The following is a 15,868-nucleotide window of genomic DNA, read 5'->3' on the forward strand; positions in this document are numbered from 1 at the left end:
CTTTTAAAAAAATGAAAGGGGAATGTTTAAGGTGTTTTGTTATCTATGGACTCAAAAAAAGTATATCTTTAATAAATTTTATTCATTATTAATATAAGTTCTTAGACAGTAAGTTAATTAAAAATCACTTTTATTAATTTTTCTAACCTTAAGATAATTTTTGCTATCTATTAATTAATTAATGTTAATTTTAACTTTATATTTTTATCACTATATTTTTAATAATTATATTCAATGGTAACTATAACAATAACTATTTATGCAAAACTTATCTAGCTAGTAGCGTCCAACATTTTATTCATTTGAATATATGAACTCTAAAGTGATCACAATATATAGGTTAAAGAAGTATTAAAATTAGGGGTTAAAACATGTTGGGTGGGGTTGAATTTGAGCAATTTTAAGCCTGAACCAATTAAAAACAGTCAAGTTTGAGTTGTTTAGATGTATTAAATTTGTGTAAGAAAACAAGATCCGATGCCAATCGGGTTAAAAATTGAAACGAGTTTTTGTTATGTTAGAATGAATGCCAAAGGTTAAGAATAAAAAAAAAACATATTTCTTAAAAAGGTGGAGGGTTTAAATAGTCATAGGGGTGCCAATAGCAATACCATACCCTTCATATATTTCTAAATCAACCCAACCCGCCAACAAGATTTATAATAATTAATTTCACACTGCTTTCAAGAATTTGTATAAGTTATGAAAAACATTGTAACTTCTAATATTGCAAAAAAAAAAAAAAACCAGAACTCCTTCGGAAACTCCTCGAACCTCGACCCGTAAACTCTGTCGGAAACTCCTTCAATTTTTTTTTCTTGTATCCTGCTAACCTTATAATAATAACCATAATTTTTTTTGGTACATATAATAATAACCATAATTAAACGTATACATTAATTTCATTTATTAAATTAAATTAGAAAAAAAAACAATAATTTCTTATTCAAATGTCGTACAACACAAGCCCATAATACTTTATGGTTTCAGTAGTTGGGCCGATCCAACAGCCACTAGTTGAAACGTCGAGTGGGTCCCACACCAGTGTTCCAGTTACGCAATCATTTTCAACTACCGACTCATTTTTGCTTACTCTGGTGGCATCTCCTCCGCACACGTTTTTATTGTTTATCGTCGTCGCTGACTCGCCCACTGCCACTCACAAACCCAACCGACACACACACGCGAACGAGTCACCGACTCGGATTCATCCCTAACTCACTCGCCGCCGTGGCCAACCACAAACCACTGCAAATGGACTCTTCCTCCGACGAGGAAGACGACCACCGCAACCTCGTCGACAACAACCACCGCAAGCCGCCGTCCCCTCCCCCCTCCGCCGCATTCCACGTCGAAGATCTCTCTTCGCGCTTCCGCCGCGTGAGCTTCGCGCTCCAGAAGAAGTACATTATCGCAATCCTCGCTCTCCTCTTCCTCCTCCTCTTCTTCTCAATCACCGATTTCCACCAACTCTTCTCAACACCCTCTTCCTTCAAATTCGATTCCATCACCGATCGAATGAAGGAATCAGAATTGCGCGCCATCAACCTCTTATATCAACAGCAGCAATCACTCTTAACCGCGTGGAACCACACACTCCGAACCAACGCTTCGGATCCGAACCTATTGGAGGATCTCAAATCTTCTCTCTTCAAGCAGATTTCGCTCAACCGCGAGATTCAGCAGATTCTGTTAAATCCGCACTCCACAGGGGGCAATGCAATTGAGCCTGAACTCGATTTAAACGCTACTCTAAACGGCGTCGTTTACGATAGGTGTAGAACGGTGGATCAGAACCTTTCGCAGAGGAAAACCATCGAGTGGAACCCTAGGGATGGTAAATTCTTGCTCGCTATATGCGTTTCGGGGCAAATGTCGAACCATTTGATTTGTTTAGAGAAACACATGTTTTTCGCCGCGTTGTTAAATAGGGTTTTGGTGATTCCTAGCTCCAAGGTGGATTACCAGTACGATAGAGTTGTGGACATTGATCACATTAACAAGTGCTTGGGGAAGAAAGTGGTGGTTTCGTTTGAGGAGTTCTCGAATTTGAAGAAGGGGCATTTGCACATTGATAAGTTTCTGTGTTACTTTTCGCATCCTCAGCCTTGTTACTTGGATGATGAACGGTTGAAGAAGTTGGGAGCGTTGGGTTTGACTATGAGTAAGCCTGAGGCTGTTTGGGATGAGGATACCCGGAAGCCGAAGAAGAAGACGGTGCAGGATGTGCTGGGGAAGTTTAGCTTTGATGATGATGTTATGGCGATTGGGGATGTGTTCTATGCTGAAGTCGAACGAGAATGGGTGATGCAACCGGGTGGACCAATTGCTCACAAATGCAAGACTCTCATTGAACCTAATCGGCTTATTTTGCTCACTGCTCAGCGGTTTATTCAGACATTCCTGGGAAGGAACTTCATTGCATTGCACTTTCGAAGACATGGGTTTTTGAAATTCTGGTATACCCCTTTCTTTCTTTCATTTCCAGTGTAGAGAGTTTTACACTATCAAACAATTAGAAATCATGATAAGTATGACTTTTAGAGTTTAATAGCTATGCATTGTTAATGTAAAATCTTTTACACTGACGACCAATAAAAAATTGTTGGCGGTATGAATTTTAAGATAGTTATTGTAAAAGTCAACAAACTTACCATATGTGATAATTTGTTGATGAATGACAGTGTAAAACTACTTTACATTGTCAGTGCATAACCTATTTTCTCTAACTTATAAGGAATTACTTATATAAGTCAACAAAATTGCCTCACAAGAGAATTTGTAATTTATGACTGTTAGTGCATTGACCATATTCTCATAAACTTATGACTTGAGTATATGATATGTATGTATTATGTAAGCTGTAAACATTGCCTGTGATCTGCTTGTTTTCTGACAAGTCAATTGCTAATTGCATTTTCATGGCTCAATGCCAAAAAATATGTGTGTTTTGCAATTCTGTTTTGTTCATCATTATTTTTTCTACCATCATGTTGTCTCTGATGATCCATTTTCATGTTTACAGTAATGCTAAGAAGCCAAGTTGCTTTTACCCCATTCCTCAAGCTGCAGATTGCATCTTGAGGGTGGTTGAGATGGCCGATGCACCTATCATTTATCTTTCTACAGATGCAGCAGAAAGTGAAACTGGTCTGCTTCAGTCACTAGTTGTGCTGAATGGCAGGCCTGTTCCTCTTGTAATACGTCCAGCTCGAAATTCAGCAGAAAAATGGGATGCTCTGTTGTACAGGCATAATATGGATGGAGATTCACAGGTGAGATGACAGTGTTTCATTCTACTCTTGTGTGCTTTTAAATTTAAGTCAGCACCGTTATTGATCTTAATAAGCCTTCCATATCTGGTATTCTGGTTTGTTTCTCTCCTATAATTGATTTTGCTTGCTTTTTTTGTTTGCATGTGTGCTACATCTGGAAAAATTCTTACCTTTTTGATCCGAAGTTCTAAGACAACCTTGGAAGTGTCGTATATGAAATCTAATTACTCTCATTCTATCATTCAACCTGTCAACATTTTACATTCAGATAAATGGGAGTTTGAGATTTTTAGACACTATGGTATTCAACTTTATTGGTTTTCAGTTGTCCTGCAGTGGTATATTGGCTTCTGCTTGGGAATAGAGGTTAAGAATACTGGGGCCATAATTTCAGTTAATTTAGTGCAATCGCTGAAAAAATATGCCGTGGCTTATAATACAATTTTCTATTGCAAACTTCTAATTGCGTGGTTCTTTACTCTCTACAACTTGCTCTGATCCTTTACCTGTGTTTTGACCACTCTCTTAATATCTTTTGCTGATGTGCAATATGAATATTTTCATGCTGAAGGTGGAAGCTATGTTGGACAAGACTATATGTGCCATGTCTAGCGTGTTCATTGGAGCCCCTGGTTCCACTTTCACTGAAGACATCCTGCGGCTGAGAAAGGACTGGGGATCAGCATCCATGTGTGATGAGTATCTTTGCCAAGGTGAGGAACCAAACATAATAGCGGAAAATGAATGACAACAAAAAAAGGTCTTCTCAAGCCCATGACTCAGGTCCAGCACGTATTTTCTTCTGCCATGATTGGGGATTTGTCAATGTGAGTAGTCATGTATGATAATAGAGTTAGCCATGTTATGGATAATTTTTGCTTGTTATACATATTCTTTTGCCATAATGATTATAATTTGTATTTGTTGTATTATCGACACATTGGTCCAGAATGTGCCCCAAAGCAATTGTGGCATTTCAACATTTCATTTCTCTTTTCTCATTGTAAATGGAACCTATTATTGGTACACTAATCATCATTCATCAGACACAATCGCTAACCAGTAATCACTACCGAGTAGCCGTGTATTGAAATTGAATGGATTATCGAAGTTTAACATGTGTTAAAGTATATCTAAGAAACTTTAATAACTGTTAATAACAAATTTTCTAACACATTTTATCAATGTTGATTGAAAATTATAAAATCATCGGTAAGACATAGTTATTGAATAGGAAGTAAATTTTACTAACTTTTGTGATTCTTAATAATTTTCGTTTAATAATATGTTGCTAACATTTCTCCGCATGGTGAAAGCCTGGCAAATCAAGATTTTTTCACACTCGACCAAAACAAACATCTAAGACGCCATGGTTCCTTAGTCTGTAATCTACTTGCTCCGATAGTGTAAGATAGAGCACTACTTTCCTCAGTTTATTGTTTTGAAAAATATAATTGAGAAAATATAAATTGATAAAATGATGCATATCAATATTAGACTAAAATAACATATATATTATCAATTAAAATTTATTAAAAATGAGCGAATCTAATTATTAACTTCTTTAGAGTTGTCACTTGTCAAAATTGCCCGGTCTAATGGGCCATCTTGATGGTTTGACGGGCCAGACTTTAAATTTAGATGTTCTAAGGCTGTTGCTTCCTGCACCTCGAAGTTATTTCCTGCACCTCCTTTATGGCTTTCGGAATGGTCAATTCAGAATGTAATTTACATTCTGAAATGTATCCCTTTTTGGTTTTTGAAATGATCAATTCAGAAGGTAAAAACAATATTTTGAAAAGGGTGCATGAAGCAGGTGCAGGAAGCAACAGCTATGCTCAAATAGAACTGAGTAAATTGTGGCTTGGTTCAGTGGGTTAAGTGGACTTATTTGGTAAGTTCTAACTTGGTGTAGCCATTTGTCACATAATGATGCGTGCATTCATTGACATAACTTATGTATGAACTTTTCATTAATATGAATGATGCTGGTTTTGTATTATTCCTCACTAGCCAACCTTATGTATTGAATGGAACTGATTTTTTATCAATTGAATTGGATTGAGATGCATATTTAAGTCAATTTTAATTTCCTACTTATATTGAAATTCGTGTTTTTGTTATTAAAAATGTGAGAATTAAAACTTTTAACTTTAAAACTTTCACACAATTAAAATTATTCAATCAGTGTATTTTTTAGTTAAAATTTATCAAGTTAATGATCACATTTTATGCAGATAACATTTCATATTTCAATAATTAGCTTTACTTTGCACAACATTCGTGGAAGAGTTTAATTTTCACAGTATATAATCAATATATTTTTTTTATACTATAAACAAAATATAAATTATTTCATGTAAAACTTTTAAAACAATCACTAGAAATAAAGTCATCATATATAATAACATGTAATTGGATCACATGTTACTATGTTTTAATTAAATTCATTTTCACAAAAATTTCAAATTCCAAACCATTCAAATGATTATTTGAAATTCATTATAACCATTAATTTTATAAATAAAAAATGAGATAAATATAAATACTTACGAAAATTTGGTTATAGCAATTAAAAAATAATAAATAACCAAGTTAGAGAAAGTATTCCTTTCCAAAATAAAAAGTTTAAGAAAGTATGATGTAATAGGCGTCTTTTGCGTTTGGGGTGTGGTTTAGTTCACTTTTTTTTAAAACCAAAAAATATTCAAACCAAACATAAAAAATATATGTAATTTGATTTGATCCGATAGATTTTTATAGTTTTTTTTTATCAAAACTTATATATTTTTTCATCTTTTAAATAAAATTATAAAGATTTACTAATAGCAAAATACAAAAAAGTTTAATATGTTAAACATTCTATAATAAAAATCTATCAAATTTTTATCTATTTTAAATCAAACATATTCTAAAAAATTCATCCAAAGAAGAAAATAGTATATATTATATAAATTTCATATATATAATACTATAAAATGTTTTGAAACTCAAATGATATATATATAAAACATATAATACTAAAGTAGTATATAAGTGTTCCTATTTTGTTTAATTTTATAAATATAAATCACAATCCGAATCAAATCGATTGTTCAAACACAAAATCATTCAAACAAATCTAAAAATTATGAGTTTAATTTGATTTTTTATTTTTAAGAAATTTTATATTTTTAATTTTGAATCGATTTGAGTTTCAACATTAAATATTAATGATACATACGACCCTTCAAAACGTTTAGTTGTGCTTGAACACCCTAGACAAGACACTAAATTGCACATTAAATATTAAACATTAAACATATGTTAAAAAAAACATTAAACATATGATAGTTTTAATACATAGGTAATAAAGCAAAAGATACTAATACATAGGTAATAAAACCTCTCGTATGGTTTGATTTAGGACCAACGACAAAAGGGGTATTTTTTTTCAAATTTATTAAATGGGATAAATTTAAATTAAGTAGTAAAATATTTCATGATTTTTAAATTGAAATTCATAAATTATTTTATGATTCTTTTTATTGAAGTTGTAAAAATTTTTATAACTTTAATTTTTATTTTTTTATACGACTTTAAAGTCGTAATATATTTTGTTTTTATTAAAGTCATAAATTATTTTATGATTTTTTTTGCATGTAAGGTATTTTTCTTTAAATTGTAAATAATTTTTTATTTTAATTATTTAATGAATTGATGCATGCTTTTTTAGTTTTATTTAATATTTTTTATATTATTTTATTGAATATATTTTTTATATTTTTGTCAATATTAAAGATTACTATTTGTTTTGTAAGTTAAAAAATAATACAAAAGACTTAAATTTAAATAAAAATATTAAAATATATTACATATTTGTTTAACAAATATATTAAATAGGTTTAAGAAATACTCATAAGATAAAAATGAAAAATATAATTATAATAACTAACTATCCATACAAATAAGTTAACAACTAATATTGTTTCTATTTTTTAATTTCATGTCTCTCTTTAATTTATATTATTCATTTTATATTAATATATTATGTAGCTTTTATTTTAATAATTACTTTTATTATTAAATTATTTTATGTTATTAATATTAAAATAATTTATAAAATAATATTAATTAATACCGCTGTATAAAATTATTAAAATACATAATCATATTTGTAAAAACTAATTAATTTTTTAAAATTAATATTATTTGATAAATTATAAATTAATATTATTTGTTAATGTTAATAACAAACATTTCAATATTTTTGCTAAACAAAGTACATTTTAATATTTTATTTAAATTTAAGTTTTTTTACTTTTTAATTTATGAAACAAATAATAATTCTAATATTGGTGAAAAAATATACAAAATATTAAATATAAAAAATAATAAAATGAAATAATATAAAAAATATTAAATAAAACTAAAATAACATATACTAATTCATTAAATATTTAAAATAAAAAATTATTTAATATTAAAAAATATCTTACTTGAAAAAAAAATTAAAATCATAAAATAATTTAGAACTTCAGTGAAAAAAGATCCATTACAACTTTAAAGTGGTGTGAAAAAAAAAACTTTAAAAAAATTGTAAAATAACTTTCAATTGAGAAATTATTGATCCATTCAAGATATTAATTTAAATTTTACTCCACTTGTTAAAATTTTTTTAAAAAAGATGCCTTTGGTCGTTTGCTCGTTTGATTTCCTTTCCCATTATTATTACTTCACCACTGTCACTGTTTCTGTTCATCCCTATTCATAGGTAGGTTCCTCTCTTTGGACCACAAACCGCGTCGATTTTTACTTTCTTTCGCCATTCTTTTTTCCTTCTCCAACCCACATTCTTCTTATTCCAGAATATACACCCAAATTCCTCTTTCCTAGGGTTTTAGTCCAAAGGGTTTTGGAGGCATCACCATCACCATGAGAGCCAAATTGTTTGTGTTCCCAATACGAGGCAGGAACTGGTGCTTCTCCAGAACCATCGATCACTCTCTCTCCGCTTCCCATGCTTCCTCTCAATCCCCCTCAACCCTCAAAGACTTGTGGACCAACATCAACGTTGGTGATAAACCCCTGAACACCAAAACTGAGCTCTTTGTCGATTACATCGCCAACAAGGTGACATTTTTCTTCTTTTCTCGTGTCTTTCTCTTTATGGGCATCTCGTTTTTACTCTTTGGCTGTTGTGGGTCGTAGATGAATAATGCTTGGATTGGCTTGGAGAAGGCGCCGGAGGGGTCTTTCAAGAACAAGATTCATGGGTTAGTTTTGTTTTGTTGTTTAGTGGTGAAGTTGTTTATTACTGTAATGTTCTTGATTTCGAGTTTTTTTTTTTGCAGGTTGGGGTTGCGGCTCTTGTCGCGGGTTAAGCCCTCTGAGATATTTTTGAAGTCTATATCGAAGGAAATCACTAGTGTTGAAATCATTTATCCATCAAGGTTGGTGCTGGACTCTTTGTTTACATGGCTTGTCAAAGGGTGCTGTTTGTTTGAAGTTTTACTTTTATTTTACTACCATTGAATGAAATGTGTCCTCTCTCTTTTTGTTGATCTTTTTGTTGTTTGTTTGTGGTTACTAGATTTAACCGATCAAGTTGCCATTGTTCAACTCTTGCACTTTCTTGATATTCAATGACGATAATGGAGCAGTGTGAATGAGAGATTAAATTATGTCTTCTTTGCATCTAGAGGCTTTTCCGGGTGGTTTTATCTTGGATTTTCATTTTAAATATCATAGTTATCCTTGTTTGAGAGAACCTATTTTCTTTTCTGTACTTATATATAGATTTTGTTGTTATGTTCTCTACAGAATCATCTCATTTTTGAACATTTATGGGGAACATGATGTTAAGAAGAAAATTTAGCACTATGGATAGTTTTGCTTTTCTTTTTTCAACCTTGTATAGCAATAACATTTAATAATACATTTTCAGTTTGAATGCTCAACTTGTTCGTCGAAGACTAAGACACATTGCTGTGAGGTAATTCTTGCTCCTCCCCCATTCTACTGGCTGTGCTAGAAAAAAATCACTTTCTATGTTAACCTGGAATTTGTTACTGTGTCTTGTGATTTAATTTCAGTGTTACTACTTCAACTTCGTACTGTTATGTGTTTACAGGGGAGCAGTTATCCATCGGAATTACTTATACGGTTTAGTTTCGTTGATTCCATTGACTTCAGCACTTAGCGTAAGTACCGATTGTTACGTTTTGTGTATTTTTACTCTTTAATATGTAATTCATTCTTTTTTTTTTTTCAATTGATATCCACATCTTAATTTTACATTGCAGATTTTACCTTTGCCTAATGTTCCGTTCTTCTGGGTTTTATTTCGCACTTATTCTCATTGGAGAGCCTTGCAGGTTCGTTCTATTGCTAACTTTGTACAGTACTTGCAATCTATTATTTTCCTCCTCCTGTCATTCGCGTGTTAATATGTGTGTCTCAACTTACTAATTTGATGTAAGAGTGATTTTTTTATATATTATAATCTTGCCAAGCTGACTGTTTAAATATTCTAAAGTAATTATGAATATCATGAGATGTTGTTTGTAAATCCAACTAGTCAACTTGTATGTTTCAAATGTAGGGATTCGGCAGTGGAAATCACTACGGGCATCATTTGATTTAGAAGTAACTAAAAAAGTTGTATGGTTCTTGTATAGTTGTCAATTTGTCCAAGGATTTGCCTTACATTATGTTAACCTTTGATTAGGATGATGTCATTCTTGATGATCCTTATTCCTTAGGTTTAGACTTCTGAGTATAATGTTTGGAGTTTGGCTTTTGACAACATTTTTCTTGAATTAATTTTCTTTTTAATATAATTTTGTTTAGGGAAGTGAGAGGCTGTTTCAACTAGTCTCAGATAACAGCAAGACTTCAAACACTTGTACATATGAAAAGAAAACTGAGCACAAGGAATCTAAAAGTCAAAGACATAGTTCAAATGAACCTTGTTGGGTAAGCCCTTTACATATTCTCTTCTGTTAGAAGAGATATTGGTGAGTTCATAGTGCTTCACCTCCCTTGCAGACTTTAAATTATGTCATGCATGAGCTAAAAACTATTTTTGGTATATTAATTTATTGTGTTAATTTACAATTTTCATGTATGTATTAGCTTTTGATGAATTTAAGTGTTGTTTGATTAACTCATGCATAATTATTTGAACAAAAAAATAAAAATTGTGTATAATTATTATTATCCCTCATTGTTTTAAGTTTTTTTGTATACACATGTACAAAATCTCATAAATAAAAAGGAACAAATTTTTGTTGTCACAACATTTCCCGCACATAGTCCAATTCTTAGTAAATATATGATATTTGCTTTTAACAATATAAGCATACTCACTGACGCATCTCTCTTTGATAAATGTATGAATCAGGTGTTGAGGCCATCCAAAGAACTTGAGAATCTTGTCCATCTAGAAGATGGTCAAGAGAGTCTTAGTCAACATGCCATCATAAACATTTGCAAGATCTATGACTTGAACCCAGTAGATGTTATAAAATACGAGAAGTCCGTCTTTTAATCAGTTTTGTAACAACTTGCATTAGAATTTTCTATTCAATCCACTTACTTCACAATGCCATAAATTTTTACCCATATTTTTTGGTTGATAGTAACTCGTTTATCAATATATGTTACTTGTGAATATTTTTTCACGTTCTACAATTGACTTAACTGAGAACAATTGACTTAACTGTATGAATGGTCCAAGGACACATAGCGTGGTAAGGCTCGAAAATTCACCTAGGACACATAGCCTCGGAGGAAATTGGGTTCAATTTCTAAAGGGTTCATGAGTTGCTGAGCCACGCTCAGGTTATGTTGGGATGAAATTTGGTTTGAAACTGTCATAGTTGATTTTCTATTGAATATTTCGTATGTCAATTTAGTTTTTGAATTTATGCCTAATCTTTTCAATGAATGACATACATTGAAAATTGATTCTTGATCTAAATCTAGCAATTGGATTAAATAAGTTTTTGAGCCATTTTTGTTATTGGTCTTCCAAATTTAAATTTATATTTTTAATCTTTCAATTCCAAAAAATATTTTTATTTATGAAAAGACCTAATTTTTATTTTTATTTTTGAAATTGAGGAACTAAATAAACAAATTTAAATTTAAGAAGTAAAACAAAAATGACCCAAATAAAAAAAAAATTAAAAGCATATTTTTGCCGATGTAATTTTAGTAGGAGTGAATCTACTCCATGTGAATATATATTCTGTTATATGTCGAGATTCTTAGATTTATTATTTTTTAGTATTTTTTTAAATTATGGTTCTACGAAAGAATAAAGATGCATATTAGAATTTTTAATAAGAAAAACACAAAAGCCTTCAAGATATAAAACCGAGTTTATATATATATATATATATATATATATTTTAGAGGACAAGTTTATATATTTTATTAATCAATGTAAATCCGAAAAAGATTGAACAAGAAATTACCGCTGTCTTGCTCAAAACGTTCCCAGAACGCAAGTTAAAAAAAAAGCCAAAAAAATATTATATTTATAATAATGATGATGTTAAATTTTTGCTTGTTTAATTAGTATTAATATTTTGGCTGTCAAAAAATTACTAGTATTAATATTTTCCATAGAAAAAAAAGTATTATTATTTTAACAAAAAGTATTAATATTTTAATATAAATTTCTTCTCTCGTATAAAATGGCACAGCTGATGCCAAACTTGATTACAACTTCAATTGAATCACTTGGCATCGCTTCTCCTCTCTCCCAAGAAAGAATCATCAATGGCGATTGAACACGAAGACGATCTCAAAGACGAGAAGAACCCTCGACCTCTCGACGAGGATGACATCGCCCTCCTCAAGACCTACGTATGCTTTCCTCTCTCTAAAACCCTAATTTCCTAATTTCCCTTTTCTGGTTTTTTGCCAAGCAGATCTTGGTTTTTTAAGAATCTTATTTTTTTTACTTTTGTTGTGCCATCCCAAAAGAATCCTATTCTGATTTTCTTTCAACTCTGCTGCTAATGGATTCTAATTGCTTAGTATTTTTGGGGAAAATTTACTTTGATGACCTACTTTCACTTAATTCTGATTTTGGATCGTGGGGTCGGTTAAAGTCTGTATCTTTGAACTTCTTTTATTGATTTGGAAATCTAGGAAGCTTAGAGTTTGTTCCGGAAAATGAAAGGGATAAATAAAGATTTCGATAGGTTGTTTTAGATGGCAAGAGTTTGAGGTTGCTAGTTTTGGGGTTTGTGTAATTGGTGTTTGTGGTAGCTACGTGTTCACTTCTAATCAGTGGTTTTATAATCATCAGTATATTTATAATTATAAACAGTCTTTTATTGTGTATTTTGGCTTCCACAGGGTTTGGGACCTTACTCCACAAGCATAAAAAAGGCGGAGAAGGAAATCAAAGATATGGCCAAGAAAGTGAATGACTTATGTGGTATGTGCAAAAGATTTAGTTTGTTACTGCAATTCATTATTCTGCTTGGTAAATAATTTTAATTGTTTAAATTAAAAAAAAAAAGCTACATCTCATATCTTTTTTTTGGGTGGGTCTTGTTGTGTAGCTTGTGTGCCTCTACTCTCCTTTTCCTTTTTGATGGGTGATGGGTCACAAGTGGTTCCTTAATTGTATTTTTTCTAGATCTAAATTTATTATGTCTTGTCAATACTCAATAGGTGATAGCAGTAGTTTGTTCATTGCTATCAGTCATTAACCATGAAAAAAAAACTGAAGGGGCTAATAATTGTTATTGTGTAGATGTTCTGTTTTTCGTTGCATTTATAGTTTATACTGGTTGTCCTAATTGTATGGACTGGATGCTGTTAACACTTGTACACCTCCTTAAATGTTTGCTTCCTGTTGTTACAATAGGTATAAAGGAGTCTGATACTGGTTTAGCTGCACCAAGCCAGTGGGATCTTGTTTCTGATAAGCAAATGATGCAGGAGGAGCAGCCTCTTCAGGTGATTATTTGTTTTATTTAGTGGAATTTGTTCTAAGTGTTTTAATATTTGCAGGATTTGCTAACTATGGTTATTTATTGAACAGGTGGCAAGGTGCACAAAGATTATAAACCCAAATTCTGAAGATGCCAAGTATGTTATCAATGTGAAGCAGATTGCAAAGGTGCCTATATTTTTGTTTAATAACAATCTTTTCATATTTCCCTGATCTATCAGATAGTTGTTTGAATATATCTGGCATCACTTGTTAATCAAGATATTTCTTGCTGGTCTTGTCTTATGCTATGTGAAATGCCATGATTTTCCCCCCCTTTTGAAGTTGCCATGTTGCACCTAATATACCATTACCTTCTGCTTTGATGATGGCAGTTTGTTGTTGGGCTAGGAGACAAGGTTTCCCCCACTGACATAGAGGAAGGGATGCGTGTTGGGTATGCCTCCAATAAGTAATTTGATGCTAGAATGTATAACCATAGAAAGAAGAGGAACTCTATGGCCTTGTTGTATGCTTGTTTGTTTGACCTTCATTTTATCATTGCAGGGTTGATAGAAATAAATATCAGATTCAGATTCCTTTGCCTCCAAAAATTGATCCAAGTGTGACCATGATGACTGTTGAAGAGAAGCCAGATGTAACATATAATGATGTTGGCGGTTGTAAGGAGCAGATTGAAAAGATGCGAGAAGTAAGTCATTGGAATTTTTACTTATTTTACATTTATAATGAAGTAGATAAGTCACGTGTCACTAATTTGTAATTTCACTGCAAGGTTGTTGAACTTCCCATGCTTCATCCAGAGAAATTTGTCAAGCTTGGGATTGATCCTCCAAAGGGTGTTCTTTGTTATGGCCCCCCAGGAACTGGGAAAACACTTTTAGCCAGGGCTGTGGCTAATAGGACTGATGCTTGTTTTATAAGGGTTATTGGAAGTGAGCTAGTTCAGAAATATGTTGGTGAGGGGGCTAGGATGGTTCGTGAACTATTTCAGGTAAAATGCACAAGACTCGTCCTCTAGCTTTTTTTTATCATTGTTTCCATGAAAATAAATCATTTGACTAAAATTTTCTCATTTTTAGATGGCTCGTTCAAAGAAGGCATGCATTGTGTTTTTTGATGAAGTTGATGCAATTGGAGGTGCACGATTTGATGATGGCGTTGGTGGTGACAATGAGGTTCAGCGCACCATGCTTGAAATTGTGAATCAGCTTGATGGGTTTGATGCTCGGGGAAACATCAAAGTTTTGATGGCAACTAATAGGTTGGTTGATTTTATTGTGAGAGCATGTCTCTGCAATGCGAGTCTTTCCATAATGATGATGCATTCCAAATGCCCTTTCAAATTCATTTTTTCTTGTAAGGTCATATCACTGAGTGTCTGTTCATCCTCTTGTTAGAAAAAGAATTACAAATCAAGGTTGCAATATAACTTCCTTTGAAAATGCTGCATGATTCTGTGAATGATTGTCTTCAATTTGGATGTTTCAGTGCTGCTAACCTGGGCTTATGGTCATGTCTTTTTGTCAACAATTTCTAGGCCTGACACTCTAGATCCAGCACTACTGCGGCCTGGGCGATTGGACCGTAAAGTTGAGTTTGGCCTTCCTGACTTAGAGAGTAGGACGCAGATATTCAAGATACACACAAGAACCATGAACTGCGAAAGGGATATTCGATTTGAACTTCTGGCTCGGCTTTGCCCAAATTCCACTGGTACCAACATTATTTTGAAACTGGGAAATTTATAATTTATCTTGTACTTTTGATCATCAATCTATTAAGGATTTCAACATTCTGCTAGTATACTTATTGGTCAAACTTGTTTCTGGTTGATGGATTTTTTTCTCATTTCCTAAAGCTTTGCTATCCAACATTGTTGCTTCATGCTTTAGGATTTCTAGACATTGGTTTTCTGATAAATACTTTTTGTTGTCTCCAGGAGCTGATATAAGGAGTGTATGCACAGAAGCCGGTATGTATGCTATCCGTGCCCGGAGGAAGACTGTAACAGAGAAAGACTTCCTTGATGCAGTAAATAAAGTCATCAAAGGATACCAGAAGTTCAGTGCAACTCCCAAGTATATGGTCTACAACTGAGTTATTCTTTCATCTTTTCCCGAGACCATAGTAGCTTTATCTTTATTTTCCCCTGAAAATTGAAGGGCATGCGATTCTTTCTATTTAACTCCTGTTTGAATGCATCTTTGTCTGTAGCAAACGTTTCCTTCATGTTACATCCAAAATTGAGAGCAAAACCTTCTTTTAGCCTTTTGAAGAATATACTTGTTATCAATGGTAGTTGTTCGTTATTGGGGAAAAACTATCCTCGTATTGTCATTTGCATGGAGAAATTGATTAGGATGGATATAAGGAAAATTGATTTAAGTTGTTAGATGAAAATGGTTATTGTGAAAATAAGAACAATATAAATTACTAGATGTTATTTGAATATAAAAAGATGAATGTTCATGATTATATAAGTGATCATACGGTGAATTAATTTTTAATTTTAATCATTTATGCATGATTATATAGGTTAGATTATAAATAAGAATTGTTTTCATTATATACGCTCTGGAGAAATAGTTACAGTGTATTTTTTATAATGAAAATTGTACGTGTGCCTGTATAT

At 32.1% G+C, this 15,868-nt stretch overlaps 3 protein-coding genes across 3 annotated transcripts; all 3 read left to right on the forward strand.

Annotated features, from left to right (window-relative positions):
• The first annotated feature begins 1,092 nt into the window (after positions 1 to 1,092).
• LOC100776069 (O-fucosyltransferase 36) lies at positions 1,093 to 4,307 on the forward strand. The gene is made up of 3 exons (XM_003529813.5): positions 1,093 to 2,459; positions 3,026 to 3,275; positions 3,847 to 4,307. Exons 1-3 carry the CDS (start codon positions 1,255 to 1,257, stop codon positions 4,021 to 4,023), a joined length of 1,632 nt encoding a protein of 543 aa, XP_003529861.1. The 5' UTR covers positions 1,093 to 1,254; the 3' UTR covers positions 4,024 to 4,307.
• A 3,756-nt stretch (positions 4,308 to 8,063) lies between these two features.
• On the forward strand, positions 8,064 to 10,965 carry LOC100779253 (putative mitochondrial potassium-hydrogen exchange transporter). Its single transcript, NM_001255928.2, has 8 exons — positions 8,064 to 8,387; positions 8,466 to 8,530; positions 8,609 to 8,707; positions 9,202 to 9,249; positions 9,388 to 9,457; positions 9,560 to 9,631; positions 10,107 to 10,232; positions 10,660 to 10,965. Exons 1-8 carry the CDS (start codon positions 8,190 to 8,192, stop codon positions 10,804 to 10,806), a joined length of 825 nt encoding a protein of 274 aa, NP_001242857.2. The 5' UTR covers positions 8,064 to 8,189; the 3' UTR covers positions 10,807 to 10,965.
• Positions 10,966 to 11,957: 992 nt separating this feature from the next.
• Positions 11,958 to 15,491, forward strand: LOC100779787 (26S proteasome regulatory subunit 7). The gene is made up of 10 exons (XM_003528695.5): positions 11,958 to 12,131; positions 12,630 to 12,711; positions 13,147 to 13,238; positions 13,324 to 13,401; positions 13,608 to 13,669; positions 13,780 to 13,924; positions 14,009 to 14,227; positions 14,316 to 14,497; positions 14,774 to 14,949; positions 15,176 to 15,491. The coding sequence occupies exons 1-10, from the start codon at positions 12,045 to 12,047 to the stop codon at positions 15,331 to 15,333; spliced, it is 1,281 nt and encodes a 426-aa protein (XP_003528743.1). The 5' UTR covers positions 11,958 to 12,044; the 3' UTR covers positions 15,334 to 15,491.
• The last annotated feature ends 377 nt before the right edge of the window (positions 15,492 to 15,868 follow it).

Source organism: Glycine max, chromosome 7, assembly GCF_000004515.6.
Source record: "Glycine max cultivar Williams 82 chromosome 7, Glycine_max_v4.0, whole genome shotgun sequence".
Classification (NCBI taxonomy): domain Eukaryota; kingdom Viridiplantae; phylum Streptophyta; class Magnoliopsida; order Fabales; family Fabaceae; genus Glycine; species Glycine max.

Excerpts from the sequence above, each read along its gene's own strand:
- LOC100776069 (XM_003529813.5), top strand. The coding sequence starts at position 1,255 with ATGGACTCTTCCTCCGACGAGGAAGACGACCACCGCAACCTCGTCGAC. Across the intron at positions 2,460-3,025 it reads CATGGGTTTTTGAAATTCTG|TAATGCTAAGAAGCCAAGTT; the intron begins GTATACCCCTTT and ends TCATGTTTACAG. Across the intron at positions 3,276-3,846 it reads ATATGGATGGAGATTCACAG|GTGGAAGCTATGTTGGACAA; the intron begins GTGAGATGACAG and ends TTCATGCTGAAG.
- LOC100779253 (NM_001255928.2), top strand. The coding sequence starts at position 8,190 with ATGAGAGCCAAATTGTTTGTGTTCCCAATACGAGGCAGGAACTGGTGC. Across the intron at positions 9,458-9,559 it reads CATTGACTTCAGCACTTAGC|ATTTTACCTTTGCCTAATGT; the intron begins GTAAGTACCGAT and ends TTTACATTGCAG. Across the intron at positions 9,632-10,106 it reads CTCATTGGAGAGCCTTGCAG|GGAAGTGAGAGGCTGTTTCA; the intron begins GTTCGTTCTATT and ends AATTTTGTTTAG.
- LOC100779787 (XM_003528695.5), top strand. The coding sequence starts at position 12,045 with ATGGCGATTGAACACGAAGACGATCTCAAAGACGAGAAGAACCCTCGA. Across the intron at positions 13,670-13,779 it reads GAGGAAGGGATGCGTGTTGG|GGTTGATAGAAATAAATATC; the intron begins GTATGCCTCCAA and ends TTATCATTGCAG. Across the intron at positions 13,925-14,008 it reads AGATTGAAAAGATGCGAGAA|GTTGTTGAACTTCCCATGCT; the intron begins GTAAGTCATTGG and ends TTTCACTGCAAG.